At 42.5% G+C, this 25,156-nt stretch overlaps 1 protein-coding gene across 3 annotated transcripts in view; it reads left to right on the forward strand.

Moving 5' to 3' along the window:
- Positions 1-25,156, forward strand: part of AMER3 (APC membrane recruitment protein 3) — a 298,671-nt gene that overhangs the window by 223,146 nt on the left and 50,369 nt on the right. For all 3 annotated transcript variants that reach the window (XM_085634933.1, XM_085634935.1, XM_085634934.1), the window contains one exon: positions 17,134-20,077. In XM_085634933.1, the coding sequence (XP_085491059.1) occupies positions 17,150-20,062 (2,913 nt within the window). In that variant the 5' untranslated portion in view covers positions 17,134-17,149 and the 3' untranslated portion in view covers positions 20,063-20,077. The remainder of the gene's footprint in view (positions 1-17,133; positions 20,078-25,156) is intronic.

Here is a 25,156-nt window from a genome sequence, read left to right on the forward strand (position 1 = left end):
TGGTAGTGCGTTGTAAAGGTATTTTTTAAAAATGCGTTGTAGTGTCATGCGTTGTAATGTCATGCGTTGTAATGGATTATGCGTTGTAAAAAATGCGTTGTAAGTGCATGCGTTGGAATAGTGTGCGTTGTAACGTCATACATCCACTGTGAAACATCGTTGACACTCGTACTCTTTTCTTAAAAGTGCAACTGTTTTGTCTTTTATTGACAACATTTTTTTGGTATACTCAATGTACTAATGGTTTATATTTATTGAGACCTTCGGGTCCAAGCAGTGATTCACGCAGGTTTTGGTTTTCCACAACCTCCTTCGTTCAACTTCACCAAGGAGGCACGCGTCCCCAGCATACAGCTGCTTGGGGCACGGTGCGCCTCACTTGAGTGCATGACGAGTATCGCATCCACACAGCTCCTGTACCCTCTCACAGCATTGTAAAGACTAACGCTGCGCATGAGCACTGGCCGTCCTGACCACCTTTTTCCACATTCACAGAAAACATCTGGACATGAAGGCACAATCCAGTACCCGTGTCCGTTAACCGAATTACATACACAGTCGTTACTGCACTACGAGTGCAACTGGCATCCATCCCGATAAGCCAATCATATTCATCCTGCCTGTACACAAGCTGAGCTCTAGTTCTCCCCTTCTGAATGTGGGTCTCTACATTTCTCACAGAGATCGCCTCACTCCCACCACAGGCGAAGCGCACCATCAGTCTTATCCTCCTGCATTGACTGCGCTTTGCATCCTTCAGGTGGCTAGCCCTTCACCTACACACAAATGGGTAAGTTATCCCTTGCAATTGCCACTGCTAGGTAGTGTACCACTGTGTCTCCATTGTAACCCTTTCTTTTCTTTCTCACACGTGTAGTACCCGGCGGGGTTCTTTGTGAGTATTTTTCATTTCTTCTTTCACTCAACCGGTGTATCACACTCTTCAAGTGGCTGCGCGATTGCCTTTCAGGTACCATATGGCCTTTTGCATTCCCTATGAGTAAGGTAGTCACTTGGAGTATTTTTTTTGTGACATTCTTTTTCTTTTAATCTTAGATGTCCCTACACCCATAGGTCCTGGAGATACTCTGTATTGTTTTTAAAGGGTCAAAACCTCCTCAACAACCAATCAAAGCGAACCAATTCGATCAGCCCTGATCATTGTACACAGTGGCTGTGATCATTGCATAATTATTTATGGTTGTTTTTTGTGGAAACCAAGTCACATATGTCTCCAATGTAAAAGTTTTTTCTTTATTTTTTATTTCAACTTCACTGGGGACACCTAGCACTATCATGTTTTTTCCTTTATGTACAAATCTATACATTGTTTGATATATAAAAGCAATATTGGAAATACAGCCGGCTCTGTGCTTGCTAGCCTTTTTTTCTGACGTCACAGTAACCTTTAATCATTGTGATTGTGCATATTATTATCCAGATAGTTTTCTAATTTTCCCGCAGGAACCGCTGTTTCTGTAATAAGCTGTAAATATAATAAACAGTGTTTACTAATATTTGCGATTTGAAATATTGCATGCACATGTAAAGTGACCTCACATTATTAGGTGTACATGAACCAATTAAACATTTTACGTTAAGCAGATCTTAATTTTAATGACTGAGGGGCAATTCCCAGTTTCCGTGCAAGAAAAATGGCATTGAAGCCACTATTCAAACAAGCATTGGCATAGCCAATATGTCTCGCCTTTGGGACCTTATAAGTGTTTAGCCATGCAACAGTTGATGTTGTTGCACCAAGGATTTCACACTTGCACTTTGCCAGGATGGCACGCCCAATTGCGCGTACCTCACAGAGCCACAGAGACTGTTATCTTTTGTCTCTGACAGACTGCTATGCTAGGGATGCTGTAAAGGGGGGCCTCAGGAGAGGCCTCGGCTAACTCACGCCGCGGAAATCCTATGGGGTGAAAATTGGTGGGCGGGTACCAAGAGGGGTTGGAGATAAGTCCAAATAGAAAACAACTCAGGCGGCAAACAACACTGGGAACCTTACTCCGGGCCCCCCTTGCCCTACCAAGAACATGATGCATAAATACTGAAAATAACACCCTCAATACATCGGCGTGTAAACACCCCTGTAACATAGTTGTGTGAATAGCCAGTACAGGTCTGATATTGGGGTGGCAGGCAGCCGCCTCATCCTCTCTCTTTCGCAGGACAACTTAACGAGTATTATAAAGTCGGTTAACAGTAACCCATGTTATCGTCAGTGGAATGAAGGGTCACCCTGTAATTTGACTGACTCTGCCCCAGCCCGAAGAGCATGACGTGCGACTGAGCTCAAACGGCGTGGCATATCATTCACTGTCTCTGCCAGTCCATAAATTACTAAGTACCGATCTTACATGCCTGCCAGTCTGCAGCGTGGCTCACAAATCCTCAGTTTTCCATACCCCTAAGTCCTGCTAGTCATACAGAGGCGACACTGGCTCGACAAGTGACTTACAGAGTCCGACCCCTAGTGGCCTTTCAGAGGCACTGCCCCAACAGGTGGTTGTCACTGCCAGTTTTTCAGAAGCACGGGTTTGACACTTTACAGGTTCAGCAAGCCCGTGCGACTTACTCTTTCCCATCCCTCTAAGCAATTAAGCATTGTTGGGCTCTCGGTAGCCAAATTCGATTTCCTCGACAAGCTAATCCGGCTCCACAGACCGCCACATTGTGCACTCTCACACATTGCAATATCGCCACCCTTCGGCCACCAGCTGTAAGCAGAAAACCGGGTATTTCATTTGATATTCTAAACATACAAGTAATAATAATAATAAACAAGGGAAAGGGGTGGGAGCATGGAGAACATGAACAACAGGAGGGGGGGCGGGAGGCTGGAGATTACGGACAACGGGAAGGGACCTCCTAACCCGGGGCCCACAATGCCCGAGGGTCTGTTCTGCACTAAGCACGAGCACAAAAGTGAAAGCTATTAAACGCTTGCAAGTTTGTTCTTGTCTCGGGTAGAGCTAGTCTCCTTGCAAATGCTGATTCCATGCTGCTTGCTTTGTTTAAAATTCTAGTGATTTCAGCTCACGTTAAATTTGGTGTTCACAACATGCATCCTTGATGGATGTCGCTTTGTCCAGATTTGTTGGTAAAAAGTGAAAGCTATTAGAAACAAGCGCTGTTTACAGAAAACAGTGTCCGGACGCCCAGCCACAATGTGAAGCCTTTGAAATAGGAAACAGAATGGAGAACATGGACAACAGGAGGGGGGTGGTGGGAGGATAGAGATGATGGACAATGGACAACGGGAGGGGGCCTACTAACCCGGGGCTCACAATGCCCCAGGGTCTGTTCTGCACTAAGCATGAGCACGAAAGTGAAAGCTATTAGAAACAAGCGCTGTATACAGAAAACAGTGCCCTGATGCGCGGTCACAACGTGAACGCGACAAAGCCTTTGAAATAGGAAACCGAACAGATGGAAACAGATGGTGCAGCTGCTCGCTCCCGCAAGGTAAACGTCATACATGCACTAGTGCTCATTGGAAACAGTGCAGTACATGCACAAGTTTTCCAAAATGTCCTGAGTGATTCCAAGAGGTCACTCCTATGCAGCCCTTGTGCGCTGCATTAGGCTTGACCTAAAAAGGAATCCGGCTTTAATGCTGTTATTTTAAATAGTATAATATATATTCATTCATTCAAATTGTTTCATTTGGTTCAAATGAAAACAAACCATCAATGCACATAATAATTTTTCATTCTCATACACGACATAAAAATATTTTTAAACTCCATTTTACCTTCAAAATAATCTAATAAGGTATAATGGATCATAAAACCTTAATAAAAATCATGAATAAGCTAATTTTATCTATAAAAGAATACACATATTATATTCAAATGTTTCCAATTCTTGGGGTCTTGTTCTTGCATTTAAATAATTAAGGAGGTGGACGCTAGAGCATATATCTTGCTAATAAAGTGCCACCTCTAAATTAGTCAAACTTTACCTTACAACTATTACACTAACAAAGACATTCGCTAAGGCATGGCAAACCCTATTTGGAAAGGCAACCACCCGATGGATTATAAGATTACAAAATCTGGTTAGAAGAAATCTATGATGAACACTGGGAAACAATCTAATGTAGTTTTGTAATCTCGGATGTCTAAAATAAGATATATAATTAATCACAGTTTATATAGTTGCATTTCTCTTTTCACTTTCCCGGGCACCCTTATCCAGGGCATGTAGTTTTAAAGACATTTTAGAAAGTTGGCCAATATTCTCTCCATTTTCTTTAATCTCCTATCCTCGCTATCTAGGAGTTTTAAATTGTTATTGATGAAAGCTAGTCATGGTATTTTTTGAGCCTGGTCCATAACTAGACAATTTCGAAGTATTAGTTGTGCGAGTTGAGGCTCAGGTTAGGACCAGATTGGGTGCCATAGTAACATTGGTTTAGACTCTATAATGTCCATAATGGGATGGAGACCCAACTCCATATGTGTAATAGTTTCAGCAGTTCAGTGAGGAACTGCCAATAACCTTCTAAGGAATGTATTCTCCTGCTTCAGTATTGACTAATTATCTCCTAGCCCCCAGTCTCCTGCTTCATATGTTGCTGCTGTGATCATTCTGGCATTATAAAGAGTTAGAATTTCTTTGATAGTGATACATTTAGCCCCAAGTTTGCAGTTAAACCTGAAAATCCCTTCATTATTCTTGATCATATTAATAGCATTTGTCTCTCTATGTGCCTTCCAGCCCCCATTTTCAGAGAAGTGCAGTGCTAAGCAACAAAGTTGCTTCGTGCTAGTGATCTTACTTCCCTTGACATAAAATGGACAAGTCTTTCCTTGCCTTCGTCCATATGACATTGTAAAGGCTTTCACAGGATTTATCTTCAGATCAATATTTTCCATATAATTGACAAATGAGTTAATAGGATTCTGTAAATTTCATTGAGATAATACAAAGAGGACTGCATCATCTGCATATAGGATGATCGTGATGAGTATGAGCCTACTCTGGAGGTGTCAGCACTAAGAGGCCCATTAGGTTGTAGGGCGGATCGCCTCCACACGCATGGCGGAGGCGATCCACCCTACATCTTTCCCCGCCCACCACCCATTTACCCCTGCCACATTAGTATGGCGGGGGGTACCGCGGCGGACGGGATGACCGTCCGCCATTTTTCCGCCTGGTCGACAAGCCGACCGGGCGGAAAAGGTTTAATATTGTGGCGGACACCGCCAGCCATATTAGCATGGGTGCGGAAACATGCTGCCACGGAAAGGCATGTCGAATTCTCTTCCGAGGGCCTGTTGCGGGCCCCCAGGGTATTGAGGGGGTGGGGGTTGTACAGGGGTGCATTGTCACCTTGTGCATGACAATGCATGCAGTGCGTTCCCAGCATTGTGGCGGGCGGTGCTCACAGCACTGCCCCCACAATACTGGGAATGGAGGTTGCCACCGCCACGGTGGCGGTGGAATCCTAATCGCCGGTGTGAGACCGCTGCACCACTGGCGACCGGTCCCAACACTGCTAGGGTTCCGTCCGCCTGCCATCCTAATGGGCCTCTAAGTAACTCCAAATTATTTTCTATACCATTGATAAAAATTGAGAACAAGAATCGTGTCAAGACACACCCTTGTTGTATGCCTCTTTGTATCTAGAATCATCTAGTAGTTCTGCTTGCTGTCCATATCTTAACCTGCTATCAAATTGCTAAACAAATGGGCAAGAAATGGAATTATGTCTTTCGGGGCCCCTAAGGTAGTCATGAATTTCCATAGCTTATTAACCACATCAAATGCACAACCTAAATCCATGAAACGCATGTACAAATTACCAGCTTTATTCTTAGTATACTTCCCAATTAGGTGATCTAAATTGAGACATTGTTCCTCAGGCTCCAATCCTCTTCTAAAAACATATTGCACACTTGTCAGTATATTGTTATCCTCTTCCTACTGCTCCAATCTTTCAAGGATAATCCTTCCTACTATGTTGGCTGAGGAATCCAGCAAAGATATGGATCTATAACATTTAGGGTGCTTTCTAGAACCTTTTTTTAAGATTGGAATGATTAAAAATTCTGTCCAGGAGGGCAGAACACTACCCAAACCCACTGCATTACAGATCTTAGTGAGTAGAGGTACCCATAGTTCAAGTATATATGTATAGATGTCCATAGGGACACTATCAGGTCCAGGAGCTTTACCCTGTTGACATCTCACTAAAGTTACATTAACCTTCTATGAAGAAGACAATACAGATTTGGGAAATATCCATGAGTACTACCTCATATTGATCTATATTTGGGGGTGCAATCAAAATTGAAAGGAAGTGATTCACGCAGACCTCTTCCATTATTAAACTATCTGACTTGGCTGTACAGCTCTCGCAAATGATCCATTATTAAACTATCTGACTTGGCTGTACAGCTCCCGCAAATGGGGGGAGCATTTATGGTTTTCTAAAATTATATATTGTCCCTTGTTTGTGTGGACTGTAGTAGTTTTGCCCAGGCTTTCTCTTGTAGCTCATTTTTCTGTTCCTGTAGGGACAATGTTTATCAAATTCTACTATTATGGATTGCAGGGCAGGCTCTTGGATATGCATGTAGTAGATAAATTAGGTCTCTCAGTGCCTTTGTACAATCATGATTAAACAACCCTTATGATCATTGTTCCTTGCCCCTGAGTTCTCGAGTCAGGTATGATTAATTGATTCAGAGATTATGATGTGGGCAGCAATGATCGGTCCATTATCAACTGCTTCGTCAAGGCTGGCAGGAATCTGGCCCTTATTTCTTTTTATTATCCCTGTAGTAACATCAGCAGGATCAACTCCTGACCATTTTAATCTAATAGTGTTTCCTCCTACTGGATTCATATTTATAACTTTATCTTTACATTTATTTGGTGGTAATTGTAGTTGCAAGATTAAGGTTAGTGGATTATGATCACTAACACAATTTTACCCCACTCGAAGTTCTAATGGTGTAAGTCTAAGATTATCTGAGACTAAAATGTGATCTATATTACTCTGACCTCTTCTCCCAATAAAGGTATGGGGTTAAGAGTATCACTGACATAACATACCTATAAAGTTAAAATTATATTTGAACATTAATTTATTTTAGGCAGAGCCATACAATGTTTAGAATGGTCAATATCTTTATCATGTGCATCTAGGAGTGCACATATATTTTTTAGACCAATGGAGCGTTTTGCAAGAGTGAAATCTCCAGCCCATGTTATAAGCATATTCTCCCCTTTGCCCCAAAGAAAAGTCTCTAATTCATTTTTCAGTGCTTCTATTACCATGACAATTACAGCATCAGATACATTACTGTAATAATTAATTACCAAAATATTGAGGTTTCTATCTGACCTTAATAGCATCAAATGGAAAAATGGTGATAGTAGAAATACTTTATGTACTTTGAAGGGTACACAGTTGGAAATCATGACCATAAGGTCACCCTTTGCCCTTTCCTTATTAGATTATATAGCATCTGTACACAGTGATATAAAACCATCTACATCAAAAGACTTTGTAAGCCATGTTTCCTGTAATTTAACCAACTGTGCACTCTTTACAAAGTTAGACCCATCATCAGAAAAACGTTCATTAGCCAAGCCAGTAACAGTCCACAACACTAATGACAGTTCTGACATGACCGTCAGTCTTCTGAGTGGCTTTAGTTGCTTCATTTTGGTGGTTTGTTGCAGTCCCATAGTCACCTATAGGAATAGGCCCATTAGTTTGAGTAAGACAATAATTTTGATCCAGTGATGATAAGGGGGCAAAAATATTATGCACTGGCGACAAAGGAGTTGGAGTCATCTTGACTCTCATAGTTTTATAACCAAATTGCCTTATATTTGGTGGAAAGTAGTTTGGTCTATAAAAGAAGCCCTGGTGAACAACTTGAATTCCTTTAATGAAAGAATGTATTTCACCATAGATGGGTGCCTAAAGTTAAAAACAATGCAGTCTCTTGCCAGCGACTTTCTGGAGGGTCCTATTCATTTTGCTCCTCTGTCCATTAGAATCCCCTCAAAAGGGTATTCACTATAGAGGTCCTTTGAGTTAGCCAATTTACGACTTTACTTTTAAGCTCACCCCAAGATTCTTTTTTTGCAGTCTTCAAAATGGGTTTTTACAACATACGTTTTACCTCTGACACCATTGATCACAGATTGTTTTGTCAGCTAGTCTATTTAATGACTGCGATTTGAAAACGATTTTTTCACTTACTTATAAATTTTTCAACTGAACGAACACTACTTCATTTTGCAATGCACATATTGTATACATAAAACAGTGACAAGTATTTACATTTATACAGTGACTTCATGACAAATCAAAATAACACTACAATAAATTTGAAAACAAACAAAAATCAAATTTTTAGAATGACAATAATCGATTGTCCGATATGGTTTGTCTTTGTGAACTTGAGCTGATTGGCTCCTATAGTTCTAACTATTGTTGCGGTCCTTGGCAGAGTCAAAAAATTATGGCTGGGTGGATTTTAACGAGCAAACAGTTTTTATTGATTTTATATATATGCTCGTGTGGGAGTTCTGGTGTCTAGATTAGTCTCTCCCAAAATGTTCTCGATCTCTGCTTATTCGCCTGTGGGAGCGTAAGATTAACTGGTACTTTGCTATTTTATGAGGTTGTAAGTCTAACTGGTGTGCTAAATGGGTAGTGTTCGACCGTAGTATTGGCGCCTAGATTTCTTTGTTCTAGGTGCCAGGGGTTTTTTGTTTACCCGAGTAGTAGTAATCTACCTTTGTACCCTCGTGGGCCCGGTGCCCACTCTAAGTGGAAATATGAAAAATGGGGGAAGATTCAATATGGTATAGCAGAGGCTGGAATCTGGAATAACTTTTTACAACATACGTTTTACCTCTGACACCATTGATCACAGATTGTTTTGTCAGCTAGTCTATTTAATGACTGCGATTTGAAAACGATTTTTTCACTTACTTATTAATTTTTCAACTGAACGAACACTACTTCATTTTGCAATGCACATATTGTATACATAAAACAGTGACAAGTATTTACATTTATACAGTGACTTCATGACAAATCAAAATAACACTACAATAAATTTGAAAACAAACAAAAATCAAATTTTTAGAATGACAATAATCGATTGTCCGATATGGTTTGTCTTTGTGAACTTGAGCTGATTGGCTCCTATAGTTCTAACTATTGTTGCGGTCCTTGGCAGAGTCAAAAAATTATGGCTGGGTGGATTTTAACGAGCAAACAGTTTTTATTGATTTTATATATATGCTCGTGTGGGAGTTCTGGTGTCTAGATTAGTCTCTCCCAAAATGTTCTCGATCTCTGCTTATTCACCTGTGGGAGCGTAAGATTAACTGGTACTTTGCTATTTTATGAGGCTGTAAGTCTAACTGGTGTGCTAAATGGGTAGTGTTCGACCGTAGTATTGGCGCCTAGATTTCTTTGTTGTAGGTGCCAGGGGTTTTTGGTTTACCCGAGTAGTAGTAATCTACCTTTGTACCCTCGTGGGCCTGGTGCCCCCTCTAAGTGGAAATATGACAAATGGGGGAAGATTCAATATGGTATAGCAGAGGCTGGAATCTGGAATAACTTTTTACAACATACGTTTTACCTCTGACACCATTGATCACAGATTGTTTTGTCAGCTAGTCTATTTAATGACTGCGATTTGAAAACGATTTTTTCACTTACTTATTAATTTTTCAACTGAACGAACACTACTTCATTTTGCAATGCACATATTGTATACATAAAACAGTGACAAGTATTTACATTTATACAGTGACTTCATGACAAATCAAAATAACACTACAATAAATTTGAAAACAAACAAAAATCAAATTTTTAGAATGATAATAATCGATTGTCCGATATGGTTTGTCTTTGTGAACTTGAGCTGATTGGCTCCTATAGTTCTAACTATTGTTGCGGTCCTTGGCAGAGTCAAAAAATTATGGCTGGGTGGATTTTAACGAGCAAACAGTTTTTATTGATTTGATATATATGCTCGTGTGGGAGTTCTGGTGTCTAGATTAGTCTCTCCCAAAATGTTCTCGATCTCTGCTTATTCGCCTGTGGGAGCGTAAGATTAACTGGTACTTTGCTATTTTATGAGGCTGTAAGTCTAACTGGTGTGCTAAATGGGTAGTGTTCGACCGTAGTATTGGCGCCTAGATTTCTTTGTTCTAGGTGCCAGGGGTTTTTTGTTTACCCGAGTAGTAGTAATCTACCTTTGTACCCTCGTGGGCCTGGTGCCCACTCTAAGTGGAAATATGAAAAATGGGGGAAGATTCAATATGGTATAGCAGAGGCTGGAATCTGGAATAACTTTTTACAACATACGTTTTACCTCTGGCACCATTGATCACAGATTGTTTTGTCAGCTAGTCTATTTAATGACTGCGATTTGAAAACGATTTTTTCACTTACTTATTAATTTTTCAACTGAACGAACACTACTTCATTTTGCAATGCACATATTGTATACATAAAACAGTGACAAGTATTTACATTTATACAGTGACTTCATGACAAATCAAAATAACACTACAATAAATTTGAAAACAAACAAAAATCAAATTTTTTGAATGACAATAATCGATTGTCCGATATGGTTTGTCTTTGTGAACTTGAGCTGATTGGCTCCTATAGTTCTAACTATTGTTGCGGTCCTTGGCAGAGTCAAAAAATTATGGCTGGGTGGATTTTAACGAGCAAACAGTTTTTATTGATTTTATATATATGCTCGTGTGGGAGTTCTGGTGTCTAGATTAGTCTCTCCCAAAATGTTCTCGATCTCTGCTTATTCGCCTGTGGGAGCGTAAGATTAACTGGTACTTTGCTATTTTATGAGGCTGTAAGTCTAACTGGTGTGCTAAATGGGTAGTGTTCGACCGTAGTATTGGCGCCTAGATTTCTTTGTTCTAGGTGCCAGGGGTTTTTTGTTTACCCGAGTAGTAGTAATCTACCTTTGTACCCTCGTGGGCCTGGTGCCCACTCTAAGTGGAAATATGAGAAATGGGGGAAGATTCAATATGGTATAGCAGAGGCTGGAATCTGGAATAACTTTTTACAACATACGTTTTACCTCTGACACCATTGATCACAGATTGTTTTGTCAGCTAGTCTATTTAATGACTGCGATTTGAAAACTTATTCGCCTGTGGGAGCGTAAGATTAACTGGTACTTTGCTATTTTATGAGGCTGTAAGTCTAACTGGTGTGCTAAATGGGTAGTGTTCGACCGTAGTATTGTGTATACCATATGTGCATTGCAAAATGAAGTAGTGTTCGTTCAGTTGAAAAATTAATAAGTAAGTGAAAAAATCGTTTTCAAATCGCAGTCATTAAATAGACTAGCTGACAAAACAATCTGTGATCAATGGTGTCAGAGGTAAAACGTATGTTGTAAAAAGTTATTCCAGATTCCAGCCTCTGCTATACCATATTGAATCTTCCCCCATTTTTCATATTTCCACTTAGAGTGGGCACCAGGCCAACGAGGGTACAAAGGTAGATTACTACTACTCGGGTAAACAAAACGTTGTCGGTCGACATTTTACAATTGTGAAACAAACATGTTTTTTTTAAATAAAGTTAATTGAAGGAAGTTCTCTGACAACAATTTCCTGTTGCCGCCCATGTTGTTTCCCTCAGAGTTATGGGTCTTGTAGTCCGCAATGTTCGTTTAAACAAAATCATTTATAGATTTGGACATCTTTTCTATTTTCTTTGGCAGTAATTCATTTAGATACTTTTAGCAAAATTATTTTTTGATTATTTGGCTCCTTTGTATTTGCGCTCCTCCCTCGGTATGTTGAATCATTTCCACATCGTTTAGATTTAGCCCTCTAGTGGGCTGATAAACATATTGTCATGATTTTACTCTGCGGAGCCTGCCGCTTGATAAGTGTCTCTTCATTGTGAGCCATGACCCTCCGGTGGGTATATTTACAAGTGTTATTTTCTTAAATATAATTTGCTAGTGCATGTTCTTAGGACTTAGTTTCTCTGGGTTCATTCATAGATGTATGTATAATTCTTCTGATTGATTTAATCCAAATGGAGTCATGGATCTCAAATTTAAAATATGACGCCATTCTTTCTGGCGTAGTGTTTTCTCCCTGTTTCCACCGCGAGTATTCATCGGAACTGCGTCAATGCCATAAAATTTCAGAAGTTTCCAATTGGCATTGTGGTGTATTTCCATATGTTTGGCTATGGCATTGTTTCTGTCTTTATTTTTTGTCGCTCGTACATGTTCTAGTATACGTTTCTTTAGTTCACAGATAGTGGATCCCACGTATCTTAATGGGCAAGGGCATTCTACCACATATACTATGTATTGACTTTTGCAAGTTATTAGATTCGTAATTTGCCAATTTTTGTTATTCGCCATCTTCACATCCGTTGTTGGCTTTGCAATTTCACAAACTTTGCAATTGTGGCACTTTATGAAGCCAGTTGTCCGTAACCAGGTTTCTTTGGACTGTTTGGCTTTGAAGTGACTGTGTGTTATGCGATCCTTCAGACTCCTTGCTCTCCTGAACGTTATGACTGGGTGGCCACCCATTTTTTCACCAATAGTGCCATCTAATTTGAGAATTTTCCAATTTTTCTTCAAAATGTATGTAATATCTTTTGCTTCTTGACTATAGTTCGTAATCAGTCTTATAGGTTCCTCCATATTATTGAGTTTTTGCTGTTTGGGAATTAAGCATTCTGCCCTGTTTTTTTGATTAGCTCTATTCCAGCATGTGGTCACACTTTTTTTGGGATATTTTCTCTGAATGAATCTTTTGGCTGTGTTGCCACTGTGTTTTAACCATTCCTCCTCTTCACTGCAAATTCTCCGCAACCGGAGGAATTCTCCATATGGTATGCTGGAAATTGTTGATGGCTGGTGAAAACTGGTTGCTTCCAAAGTTGTGTTTGTCGCAGTATTTTTGCGATGTAGCGTCGTTTCCAGACTAAGTGAAAAAAGACCACGATCAAAATTTTATCCACAATTGCCCCCAGGAAACAAAATTGATCTCTTCCATGAGTCAGTCATTCAAGATTTGTACAAATTACAACATAAAAAGTTCAAGGATAACTTGAAAAAAACAGAAAGGGATGCACTGACCAATTTATCTAAGTCAGAAGACTTTGTAATAAAAATGGCAGACAAAGGAGGCAATATTGTGTTATGGGACACAAAAATGTACATTGAGGAAGCCTTATCACAACTGACTAACTCAGACTTCTATGAAAAACTGCAGATTAACCCAACTACAGCCATCAAAAGGGAATTAGACAAAAAATTCAAGACATGGGTTGCAAATAACTTAATTGATGAAGATGAATATAATTACCTAACGGTGGATTTTCCCATCACTGCAACTATGTATTTTCTTCCCAAAATACACAAGGATTCCAAAAAACCACTGGGCAGACCTACTCTGTCGGCAAAAGGCTCGCTCATGGAACCAGTGGCCAACTTCATTGATCACTTTATAATGCCATATGTAAAAAATCTCAAATCATATATTAAAAATACTTCAGACTGTTTGAGAATTTTGCAAAACATCACTTGGTCCAATACCTATTGTCTTATTACCATGGATGTGGTAGCATTATTATACACCACTATTGACAACACTCAGGGATTGAATGCCTGCAAATGGTTTCTAAAAGACAGAAACATCCACTACAAAGAACACAATGAGATGTTATTGGATATGATCGAATGTTGCCTAACAAATAATGTGTTCACCTTTGGGGAAAACCTATATCGCCAACGGAACGGAGCGGCAATGGGTTTTTCCTTCAGCGCCAGTTATGCCTGCATGGTAATGGGGTGGTGGGAACAAGAAATTGCCTGGAACTCAAAACACCATCAATATACTAAACACATTGTAAGCTGGATACTGTTCATAGACGACCTCTTGATTATATGGAATGGTAAGGAGGAAACGTTTAAAGAGTACTATACAATTTTAAATAATAGGACACCCAACTTAAGATTCACACATGATCTCAGCAGAGAACGAGTTGTCTTCCTTGACATGGAAATCTATGTAAAAGAGAACTGTCTGGAAACGACGCTACATCGCAAAAATACTGCGACAAACACAACTTTGGAAGCAACCAGTTTTCACCAGCCATCAACAATTTCCAGCATACCATATGGAGAATTCCTCCGGTTGTGGAGAATTTGCAGTGAAGAGGAGGAATGGTTAAAACACAGTGGCAACACAGCCAAAAGATTCATTCAGAGAAAATATCCCAAAAAAAGTGTGACCACATGCTGGAATAGAGCTAATCAAAAAACCAGGGCAGAATGCTTAATTCCCAAACAGCAAAAACTCAATAATATGGAGGAACCTATAAGACTGATTACGAACTATAGTCAAGAAGCAAAAGATATTACATACATTTTGAAGAAAAATTGGAAAATTCTCAAATTAGATGGCACTATTGGTGAAAAAATGGGTGGCCACCCAGTCATAACGTTCAGGAGAGCAAGGAGTCTGAAGGATCGCATAACACACAGTCACTTCAAAGCCAAACAGTCCAAAGAAACCTGGTTACGGACAACTGGCTTCTTAAAGTGCCACAATTGCAAAGTTTGTGAAATTGCAAAGCCAACAACGGATGTGAAGATGGCGAATAACAAAAATTGGCAAATTACGAATCTAATAACTTGCAAAAGTCAATACATAGTATATGTGGTAGAATGCCCTTGCCCATTAAGATACGTGGGATCCACTATCTGTGAACTAAAGAAACGTATACTAGAACATGTACGAGCGACAAAAAATAAAGACAGAAACAATGCCATAGCCAAACATATGGAAATACACCACAATGCCAATTGGAAACTTCTGAAATTTTATGGCATTGACGCAGTTCCGATGAATACTCGCGGTGGAAACAGGGAGAAAACACTACGCCAGAAAGAATGGCGTCATATTTTAAATTTGAGATCCATGACTCCATTTGGATTAAATCAATCAGAAGAATTATACATACATCTATGAATGAACCCAGAGAAACTAAGTCCTAAGAACATGCACTAGCAAATTATATTTAAGAAAATAACACTTGTAAATATACCTCCCGGAGGGTCATGGCTCACAATGAAGAGACACTTATCAAGCGGCAGGCTCCGCAGAGTAAAATCATGACAATATGTTTATCAGCCCACTAGAGGGCTAAATCTAAATGATGTGGAAATGATTCAACATACCGAGGGAGGAGCGCAAATACAAAGGAGCCAAATAATCAAAAAATAATTTTGCTAAAAGTATCTAAATGAATTACTGCCAAAGAAAATAGAAAAGATGTCCAAATCTATAAATGATTTTGTTTAAACGAACATTGCGGACTACAAGACCCATAACTCTGAGGGAAACAACATGGGCGGCAACAGGAAATTGTTGTCAGAGAACTTCCTTCAATTAACTTTATTTAAAAAAAACATGTTTGTTTCACAATTGTAAAATGTCGACCGTGAGCAAGGTATAGGAGTATACCGAAATGCGTTGGTCATTCTACTGGTTTGCTAACCTCTGAAAGATGAGAGAATAAAGACAAGAATCCCAAAGCTGTTGGAGTGCGACCTTTCTTCCTAATTGGGAGGTGTTTTGACAATATTGGCGGTTTGGTTCAACCGCGAGGTAACGCACCCGCCGAGCAGCGCCTGCAGCAAAGAACAACCGAACCACCTTGGATGATATATATATATATATACATAAATATATATATATATATTCACTTAAAAAACCATAAGTTTCACACATGTTATAGTTAGGTGGACATTTCACTCGTAAAAAAACAATGAAATTCCCCCGTTATAGTTAGTTCAGATAACTATAACTCGCGCGCCCGCAATCCACTGCTCATGACGTCACATATTACATCACTCATGACATGGTCAGTGGCATCACTCATGACATCATCCTTGTGATAGAGGGGCGGTCGCGCGAGTTATAGTTATCTGAACTAACTATAACGGGGGAATTTCATTGGTTTTTTACGAGTGAAATGTCCACCTAACTATAACATGTGTGAAACCTATGGTTTTTTAAGTGAATTTGCAAGGTTTTTTAAATGCTAGTTCCTAACTATAACGTCTGTGAAACCTATGGTTTTTTAAGTGAATTTGTACGGTTTTTTAAATGCTAAGTTATGTATATATTATTTTTTTTTTTTAAGGTTTTTCGCCGTGCGCGCACCGTGCGCACAAGATGCGCGCACCCCGCGATTTAAAAAAAAAAAAAACGTTTTTTCACCCTTCGGGGTCCTTTAGGGACCCCCTGACAAAGGCTAGGGGGTCAGGAACTCTCTACCCTGCCCCCTTTTCACGTTCGCCACCTCTCTTTTTCACTCTCGCACCCAAAACAAGTAAAATGGCAGCCGACACTTCCTGATTTCGACCGATTTGAACGGTGCGCGCCTATAGATATATATGTACCTTTAGCTGCATTTTTCTCAGGAAATACTGAACAGATTGACTCCATACATGCAAAAGGCACATGCCTGACCTGAGGACTACCTCTCTGACAAATTTCAAGCAATTCTGTTCAGCGTTCGGGCTGTACCTTCGACTAAAGGTCCTATGGGAAAATGCATGGGGAAAACGTGTTTTGGGACCCCCCTTTTTTCTCGGCCCCGCTTGACGAATCACCCCGAGACTTTCAGGGTAGGAGCTGAGCGGAGCGCCCCATTAGTTTTGAAAATTTTGCGAGGATTCGTCAACCGGCACCAAAGTTATTCAAAATAGAATTTTCTGATTTCCTATGGAAACACGGTCCTAACTATAACTATCTACTGGCGACCGCCAGTAGATAATATATATATATATATATGATTGTAATATTTTAACATTAATCTGGACTGCCACTATGAGTCATTTGTTTAGGACTGGACAAGTACAAATGAAATCTAGTGAAGAACATGATTAAATACTTTGGTATGGACCATGCTATATTTCTTAATACATCACCGAAATTCCTATCTGCTGAGAGTCATTTGTTTAGAATGTTTTCATTCAGAGGCATCCTTTCAAAATTATGTATGTATATATTTAACTTTTGATAATATGTTTCATTTGCCTTTTTTTACAGATGTAAAGTAGCAAGCATGGAGCTAATACGAGGAAAGACCTTTATAAAATCAAGTGCGCCCCTTAATTCTGACAACCAACCTCTGCCAGATCTGGACTTTGGTAAAAAAGAAGATACAGCAAAGATATTCAGCCCCCTGGTGAATGGTGAATGCTATCAAGTAGAGGCCAAGCCAATCTCCCTGGTAGGAAACAAAAATAATAACAAGTGCTCAAACAGACCAGCCAAGGTAGGACAGAGAAAGGAGGTCGCAGGGACCGCTGCATCCAGCAAAATAGTACCCAAAAGCAAGAACCATGATGACACCTTAGCGAGAGGTAAAAATGAACACAATGCAAAGAAGGGCTTGGTTCAAGAAGATGGCTTTTCTGCACCTGGTAAAATTAAAAGGAGACTCGTAGGAAGTGCCAGTTTCTCCGGCACTGGGAATGACTTGAACTTCAGCAGGAAAAAAGACACTGCTGTTAGCCCTTGTCAATCCAGCTGCAGCCAGAAGATGATTGATTATAGAAATTTTGTGCCACAGGTGCCTTTTGTACTAGCAGTAGCCAAAAGCATCCCAAGGAAGAGAATATCTCTTAAAAGATCAAAAAAAGGCCTAAGAGACATCTTTCATATTAAGAAAAACAAGCAGGAGAGTCTCACACTTGCATTAGACAAAGATAAAACGTTGTCACCTGAGTTGTCAGGATGGGAAGAGACAACTCACCACCTAACAACTGGGGACGTCTTAGCAGGAGAATGTCTGGCATCAGAGGTCTCCGATGGCGAGATGCTCTTTGACTCCACTTATGATTACTGCAACCTGTTCTGTGAAGATGCTGCTTCTTTGAAAAGCTTTGACTCATTTACTGGTTGTGGGGAGGTATTTGCAGACAAGAGCTCTGCCCACATGGAATTTTTGAATGGAAAAGAAAACCAGAAAGCCAGTTCTATGTGTAAAAGAAATCAGCCTAGTGAGTCCCTTCAAGGAGGAATGGAGCGATTAGCTTCTCCAGCGCAGCAAGAAGCATTAGATTTTGCTAAGTTTTGGGGTCGTGTGAAGTTGCATCAGAGTGCTTTGTTTGATAGGAGGCTATTGAAAACACCCAATTCTGAAGAAATGATAAGGGAAATGGAATCCACCTCCATTAAAGATGTTAATTTGATGGTAGACAATGATTTGGAAACTCCAAAACACAGCTCCCCGGAAACAGAAACCCTTAAAAGTGACATCCAAGAATCTACCTCCACAAGTGATGAAGGATACTATGATTCCTTTTCACCCGGTCCAGATGACGAAAGGAAAGAAAACCAAACACCAGCAACATTTCCAAGGGAGAGCTATAGTGGTGATGCCCTCTATGACCTGTTTTATGACCACTCTGAAACCCAAATAAGCCCCATCCTAGATGATGAGTTATCTGTGTGTGGGCAAACCAATGAACTTCCTCTCTCAATGTGTAGTTTCCATGTAGGAGCAGAAGAGAATATGGCTTCTCGCCCATCCATAGACATGGTAAGCCAAGGATTTCTTCGGGGCTCATGGAAAGGAAAGGACTGCTTGTTAAAGCTCTGTGACACTGAGCTATCACTAACAATGGGGATAATAAACTGGCTAAGAAACAATCCAGGAATAGTGTCTCCTATAGATTCATCTATTAGTCCACGATCAGAACATAGAGAAATCAGTCCTCCTAAGGGTTTGCCAGACCCATCACCATGTCTTCGGTTCGCATCTATAAAACAAGTGCCACAGCTAACTCCTGTTGACTTCCACAGCCATGATCAGACTACTTCCACCAATAATGAGACAATGCTGACAAATGCTGCAGGAGGCAATAGCGAAGCACGCACAATTGAGATGCCTGAACATTTTGCATCCCAAAACAATTCAACAGAGGAAGAAGCCTGCAGAGAGGTCTGTAATTCACATTCTGGGTTTCAAAGGACAAACCAGATCTTGCCTTCTCCCAGTACCAGGGATCAGAGTTCAACATTTCATGGGCACAGATTGAATGTCTGCTCTGCTTCTATAATGAGGGGCCCTATTTTCAATCAGTGCAGTACTTCCCATGACAAAGCCCAAGTCATGTTGGCCATTGGAAAGGAAGCACTCTGCCCAACGTGCAGAAACTGTCTGGAATGTAACAAGGATGGCATAAAATTGTGCTGCATCTGTACAGCTAAACTACAACAAATGGACATTATGCAAGTTTCAGGGGAAAGTAAACTACATGCAGAAAAAAATGAATATCCTCCCTGTCCTCTCCCGATGACACATTCCAAGAGCTTCATGAGTCCCGTGTGTGCTGGTAAAGGCCAAACGATTGTGCAGATATTAGAGCAATGTGCTGCTCAGGTAGCTTCACTCCAGATCACATACAGAAGTGAGGAGAAGAATGTGGAGAGTAAATGTATTGGAAATGAAATGAAAAACTTACTCTATAAAATGTCACAATACCGGAAGAACATTCTGTGCCCATCCTTTGCTCATCTAGGTCACAAAACTGATGAGAGCAGACATCAGGAGAATCGACTAAATAACACTTTCTTGAATACCATAAGCTTAAGCCCTTCAGAAATTCAGAAAAGTGATATTTTTAGAGGCGTGAACAGCCAACACATGAGTGAGAAAAATGTGGAAGACTCACAGGTGAACAGTCTGATCCATCCCCATTGTGCAGGTGCTCACATTCAGCTGAGCCCAGTGGGCCCCCCCCGCCGACCAAATTTTCTTCCTCTTTTTGGATCTTTTCGTCCCAATGAGGCCAGCAAAATGTTGCCTGCATTTTGTCAAATTAATTTCCAAGATATTTCTGAATGTAACCAAACTAAAGGGAACTGGAACCTCACTGATGATCAAGAAGGACATACTCCTCCAGATGTCACACTCCCTCGACCAGAAGCAACTTCCCCTGAGGAAACGAGGAGCAGGGCAAACTCATGACCCACAGAGTACAAGGTGAGCATGATTTGACCTTCTGGACACAAACTCCAATGTTTATTAGACAAGTGTTTTAGATAGCTTGCCTGATAGACATAACGGTATAGCCTACAAGTGTTGCAACTAAGAAGTTTGGACATTGTGGCTAAACAAACTTTCTCAGTCTTTGGAAGGGTTTCTTCAGAGATAATGATAAATAGAGCATGTAAACCTTTCTTTATTCAAAGCATCTGTGACAACGATAATTACTCACAGTAGATGGCAGAAGGCATTGGAATCTGACACACCCTTCATCCTATCCTTTATTGTACACGCACCACTGAAGTCTCAGTAAATACTACCATATTTATGGGTCGATCTAGTGAGTTTTATTCATAAGTCCTATTTTTGTATTTTCCTAAGCTTTAACACACTGCACATCTTAAACACATCACAGAAGGTGACTTGGTTATGTCTTATCCAGGTGCTGCTAGATTCTTCGAAGGTGAATTATAAGTTATACGTTACTTCTGAGGAGGCAGACAGTTATGGAAAACTGTCTTAACTTCCCTCTTTTATTTTGCGAGTGAGACATTTTTGATGATTTTTACACACAATTAACATTAAAGTAAGTTAGAAATGTGTGAAAAACAAAATTCCATGGGTTGTTGCACACAACCGCACGAACGCCACAACTTATCTCATCCTGCATTGTCCTAATGGTTTTCCATGCCTTCAGTGCATGTCTTGGCAGTTAGCTGCATTGAAACTTAGCTGACACTTTCTAGACCACCCTCTGAGCTGTTCTAAAGAATATTAGATGTTGCCATGTGTGTCTATACCACGCAATCCTTTATCACGCATTTATTACAACGCATTGACCTCACAAGGTTTTACAACACATGCCTTTTTAACAAGCAATTCAGTGGTGTCGTGTGATAGATATGTATATATATATAATATACACACATACATATATATATATATATATATATATTTATTTTTATATATATATATATATATATATATATATATATATATATATATATATATATATTTATTTATTTTTCACTGAGAAAACCAAAGGTTAAAGTAATATTATAATGAGGTGAATTTCTCTGTGACAACATTAATGTTTTAAACTAAAAAAAACACAGAAATTCTCCAGTTACAGTTAGCAACGCTAACTATAACTTGCGCCCCCGCCATTCATTGCTTATGTCCTCACATATGACATATTCTGTGGCATTATTTATGAATTCTCTGATGACATCTTAAATGAATTAATTGAAGGCATCACTAATGACATCATCCAAGCTTCTTTTTCTTGCATATTGGTCTATAGCTGACTATAGCATTAGGGGCCTGAAATTAAGTACAAAATAGCTTGAGAAAATATTAGCTATCATTACTGCCATCCCAGATACTATTCCCTTTGTTGTAGAAAGCATGCATTATGTACAGCATTGATACTTTACCTTTCACTTTACAGCTAGCATAGTTCACATTAACAATCAACCACAAATATATGGAAAGCCCTCATTGAGTACGGTGTTGAATCTGCATACAACTGTTCAGAGTAAGCCAAAATAGTGAATGCCAGTTCCAAAGAAATGCCTTACTATGGACAGCTTTATCTGTATCAAACCGCTGAAACACACCAACACTACATAAAGAAATTAAGTTGATATCAGTAGAGAACTGAGTACTGTAAATAATTTTTACTCTATGGAGAGAGTAGATTCTTAGCACACTGTTTTAAACAATGAAACACTCATGAGAAATACACACAGAGGTGCCAATTACGATCCTGTAAAAACCGGGTACGAACCGTCGGACGGAGCATATTCTCCGTCCGACGCGTACCCGGTCGTAACAATATACAAACATGGAAGTACGAATCGCACGGAAATACAATTTCCGTACGAATCGTACAAAACCCGTGTTCCGGGAGAGCGCCGACGTGACGTCGGGACGCACGCAGCCTGCCATTCACGAACCAGGAAGTACGATTCGCACCGACGTCATCCCGCACGGAGAATATTTTCCGGCAGACAAAAACTGCCGGGAAATCAGGACGACGCGAACAAGGAGGAGCTGCACGCGACGGACAGACAGGATGACGCGAACAAGGAGTACCTGCACGCGACGGACAGACATGGACCCGAACCTACGTGTCATCCCGGCCCTCATAGCAGTCGACCTCCTCTATAGGTTACGACGCAGACGCCGCAGAAGGTCAGAACAACAAAGGGAGGGGGGAAAGGGGGGGGCAGGGGCAGGCCACAAAACCCAACCAAAGTCACACAGCACACATGCCCTGGACATACCCGACCCCCAGGCCCTGGTCACTACGAGGGGGTGGGGGCGTGTCCAGCAAAGCCAGCATCCGCCACAACGGAAGTGGTTGACGACGCGAACCGGCAACACAACAATACAGGTACGTCCCGTACCCACGCCTTAAGAGCGTGGGTACGAGTCGTACCACGCCCACACCTACGTCACCCCAACAATGGCGGGACGGCTGTACCCACGTGGCAAAGGCCTGGGTACGGCCCGCACAAGCATTCCACAGCGTGGGTACGGATATGTAAAGACCGTACCCCCACCCCCGTATGCATGGAGCGTACCCCCCACCCAACAGTGTAAGTACGACCCGTACCCCCACCCCCGTATGCATGGAGCGTACCCCCCACCCCAACAGTGTAAGTACGACCCGTACCCTCACCCGCGTACGCATGGAGCGTACCCCCATGCCAACAGTGTACGTACGGACCGTACCCCCACCCCCATATGCATGGAGCGTACCCCCCACCCCAACAGTGTAAGTACGACCTGTACCCTCACCCGCGTATGTATGGAGCGTACCCCGCACCCCAACAGTGTAAGTACGACCCGTACCCTCACCCGCGTACGCATGGAGCGTACCCCCCATGCCAACAGTGTACGTTCGGACCGTACCCCCACCCCCGTATGCATGGAGCGTACCCCCCACCCCAACAGTGTAAGTACGACCCGTACCCTCACCTGTGCACGCATGGAGTGTACCCCCCATGCCAACAGTGTACGTACGGACCGTACCCCCACCCCCGTATGCATGGAGCGTACCCCCCACCCCAACAGTGTAAGTACGACCCGTACCCCCACCCCCGTATGCATGGAGCGTACCCCCCACCCCAACAGTGTAAGTACGACCCGTACCCTCACCCGCGTACGCATGGAGCGTACCCCCTTGCCAACAGTGTACGTACGGACCGTACCCCCACCCCCGTATGCATGGAGCGTGCCCCCCACCCCAACAGTGTAAGTACGACCCGTACCCTCACCCGCGTATGTATGGAGCATACCCCCCACCCCAACAGTGTAAGTACGACCCGTACCCTCACCCGCATACGCATGGAGCGTACCCCCCATGCCAACAGTGTACGTACGGACCGTACCCCCACCCCCGTATGCATGGAGCATACCCCCACCCCAACAGTGTAAGTACGACCCGTACCCTCACCCGTGTACGCATGGAGCATACCCCCCATGCCAACAGTGTATGTACGGACCGTACCCCCACCCCCGTATGCATGGAGCGTACCCCCCACCCCAACAGTGTAAGTACGACCCGTACCCTCACCCGCATACGTATGGAGCGTACCCCCCACCCCAACAGTGTAAGTACGACCCGTACCCTCACCCGCGTACGCATGGAGCGAACCCACACCCGTGTATGTTCTAAGCGTGCATATCCTGAAATAGGAGAGTTGGGTGCAGAGTCCTCCCAGCAGTGCCCAGACACAGGAGGGGTGGGTGCCTAACACTCCCAGCAGTGCCCAGACGTAGGAGGGGTGTGTGCAGAGTCCTCCCAACAGTGCCCAGACACAGGAGGGGTGGGTGCCTAACACTCCCAGCAGTGCCCAGACACAGGAGGGGTGGGTGCAGAGTCCTCCCAGCAGTGCCCAGACGCAGGAGGGGTGGGCGCCTAACACTCCCAGCAGTGCCCAGACACAGGAGGGGTGGGTGCCTAACACTCCCAGCAGTGTCCAGACACAGGATGGGTGGGTGCAGAGTCCTCCCAGCAGTGCCCAGACGCAGGAGGGGTGGGTGCCTAACACTCCCAGCAGTGCCCAGACACAGGAGGGGTGGGTGCCTAACACTCCCAGCAGTGCCCAGACACAGGAGGGGTGGGTGCAGAGTCCTCCCAGCAGTGCCCAGACACAGGAGGGGTGGGTGCCTAACACTCCCAGCAGTGCCCAGACGCAGGAGGGGTGTGTGCAGAGTCCTCCCAGCAGTGCCCAGACACAGAAGGGGTGGGTGCCTAACACTCCCAGCAGTGCCCAGACACAGGAGGGGTGGGTGCAGAGTCCTCCCAGCAGTGCCCAGACACAGGAGGGGTGTGTGCAGAGTCCTCCCAGCAGTGCCCAGACGCAGGAGGGGTGTGTGCAGAGTCCTCCCAGCAGTGCCCAGACACAGGAGGGGTGGGTGCCTAACACTCCCAGCAGTTCCCAGACACAGGAGGGGTGTGTGCAGAGTCCTCCCAGCAGTGCCCAGACGCAGAAGGGGTGTGTGCAGAGTCCTCCCAGCAGTGCCCAGACACAGGAGGGGTGGGTGCCTAACACTCCCAGCAGTGCCCAGACACAGGAGGGGTGTGTGCAGAGTCCTCGCAGCAGTGCCCAGACACAGGAGGGGTGTGTGCAGAGTCCTCCCAGCAGTGCCCAGACACAGGAGGGGTGGGTGCCTAATACTCACAGCAGTGCCCCTGCAAAGAAAAGGGTGGAGTACCCACAGATCCAATGCCCACAAATGTCAGTCAGGTGCACAAAGATCCTGCAGTACATGTACCACATGTGTGCGAGGCTGGGAGTATACACATGCATAGCACAGAAAAGAAAACATGGCCACATGAAGTCATGTCAATAGTCTACATACACAAGTACAGTGACCACCAAGGACGCCACGAATGATGCAGGTGGAGACATTGCTCAGCATGCATGGCCAAAGTCTAACGAGTCTGTCACACACCCAGCCAATGTAGACACAGCTCAGCACCACATATTGGAATGACCCTGCAGGGAAGATGTCAGGTTACACAAAGGAAAGAACACACCTTGGGACGATGTCACCATACAG

This window comes from Triturus cristatus, chromosome 11 (genome assembly GCF_964204655.1).
Source record: "Triturus cristatus chromosome 11, aTriCri1.1, whole genome shotgun sequence".
NCBI lineage: Eukaryota > Metazoa > Chordata > Amphibia > Caudata > Salamandridae > Triturus > Triturus cristatus.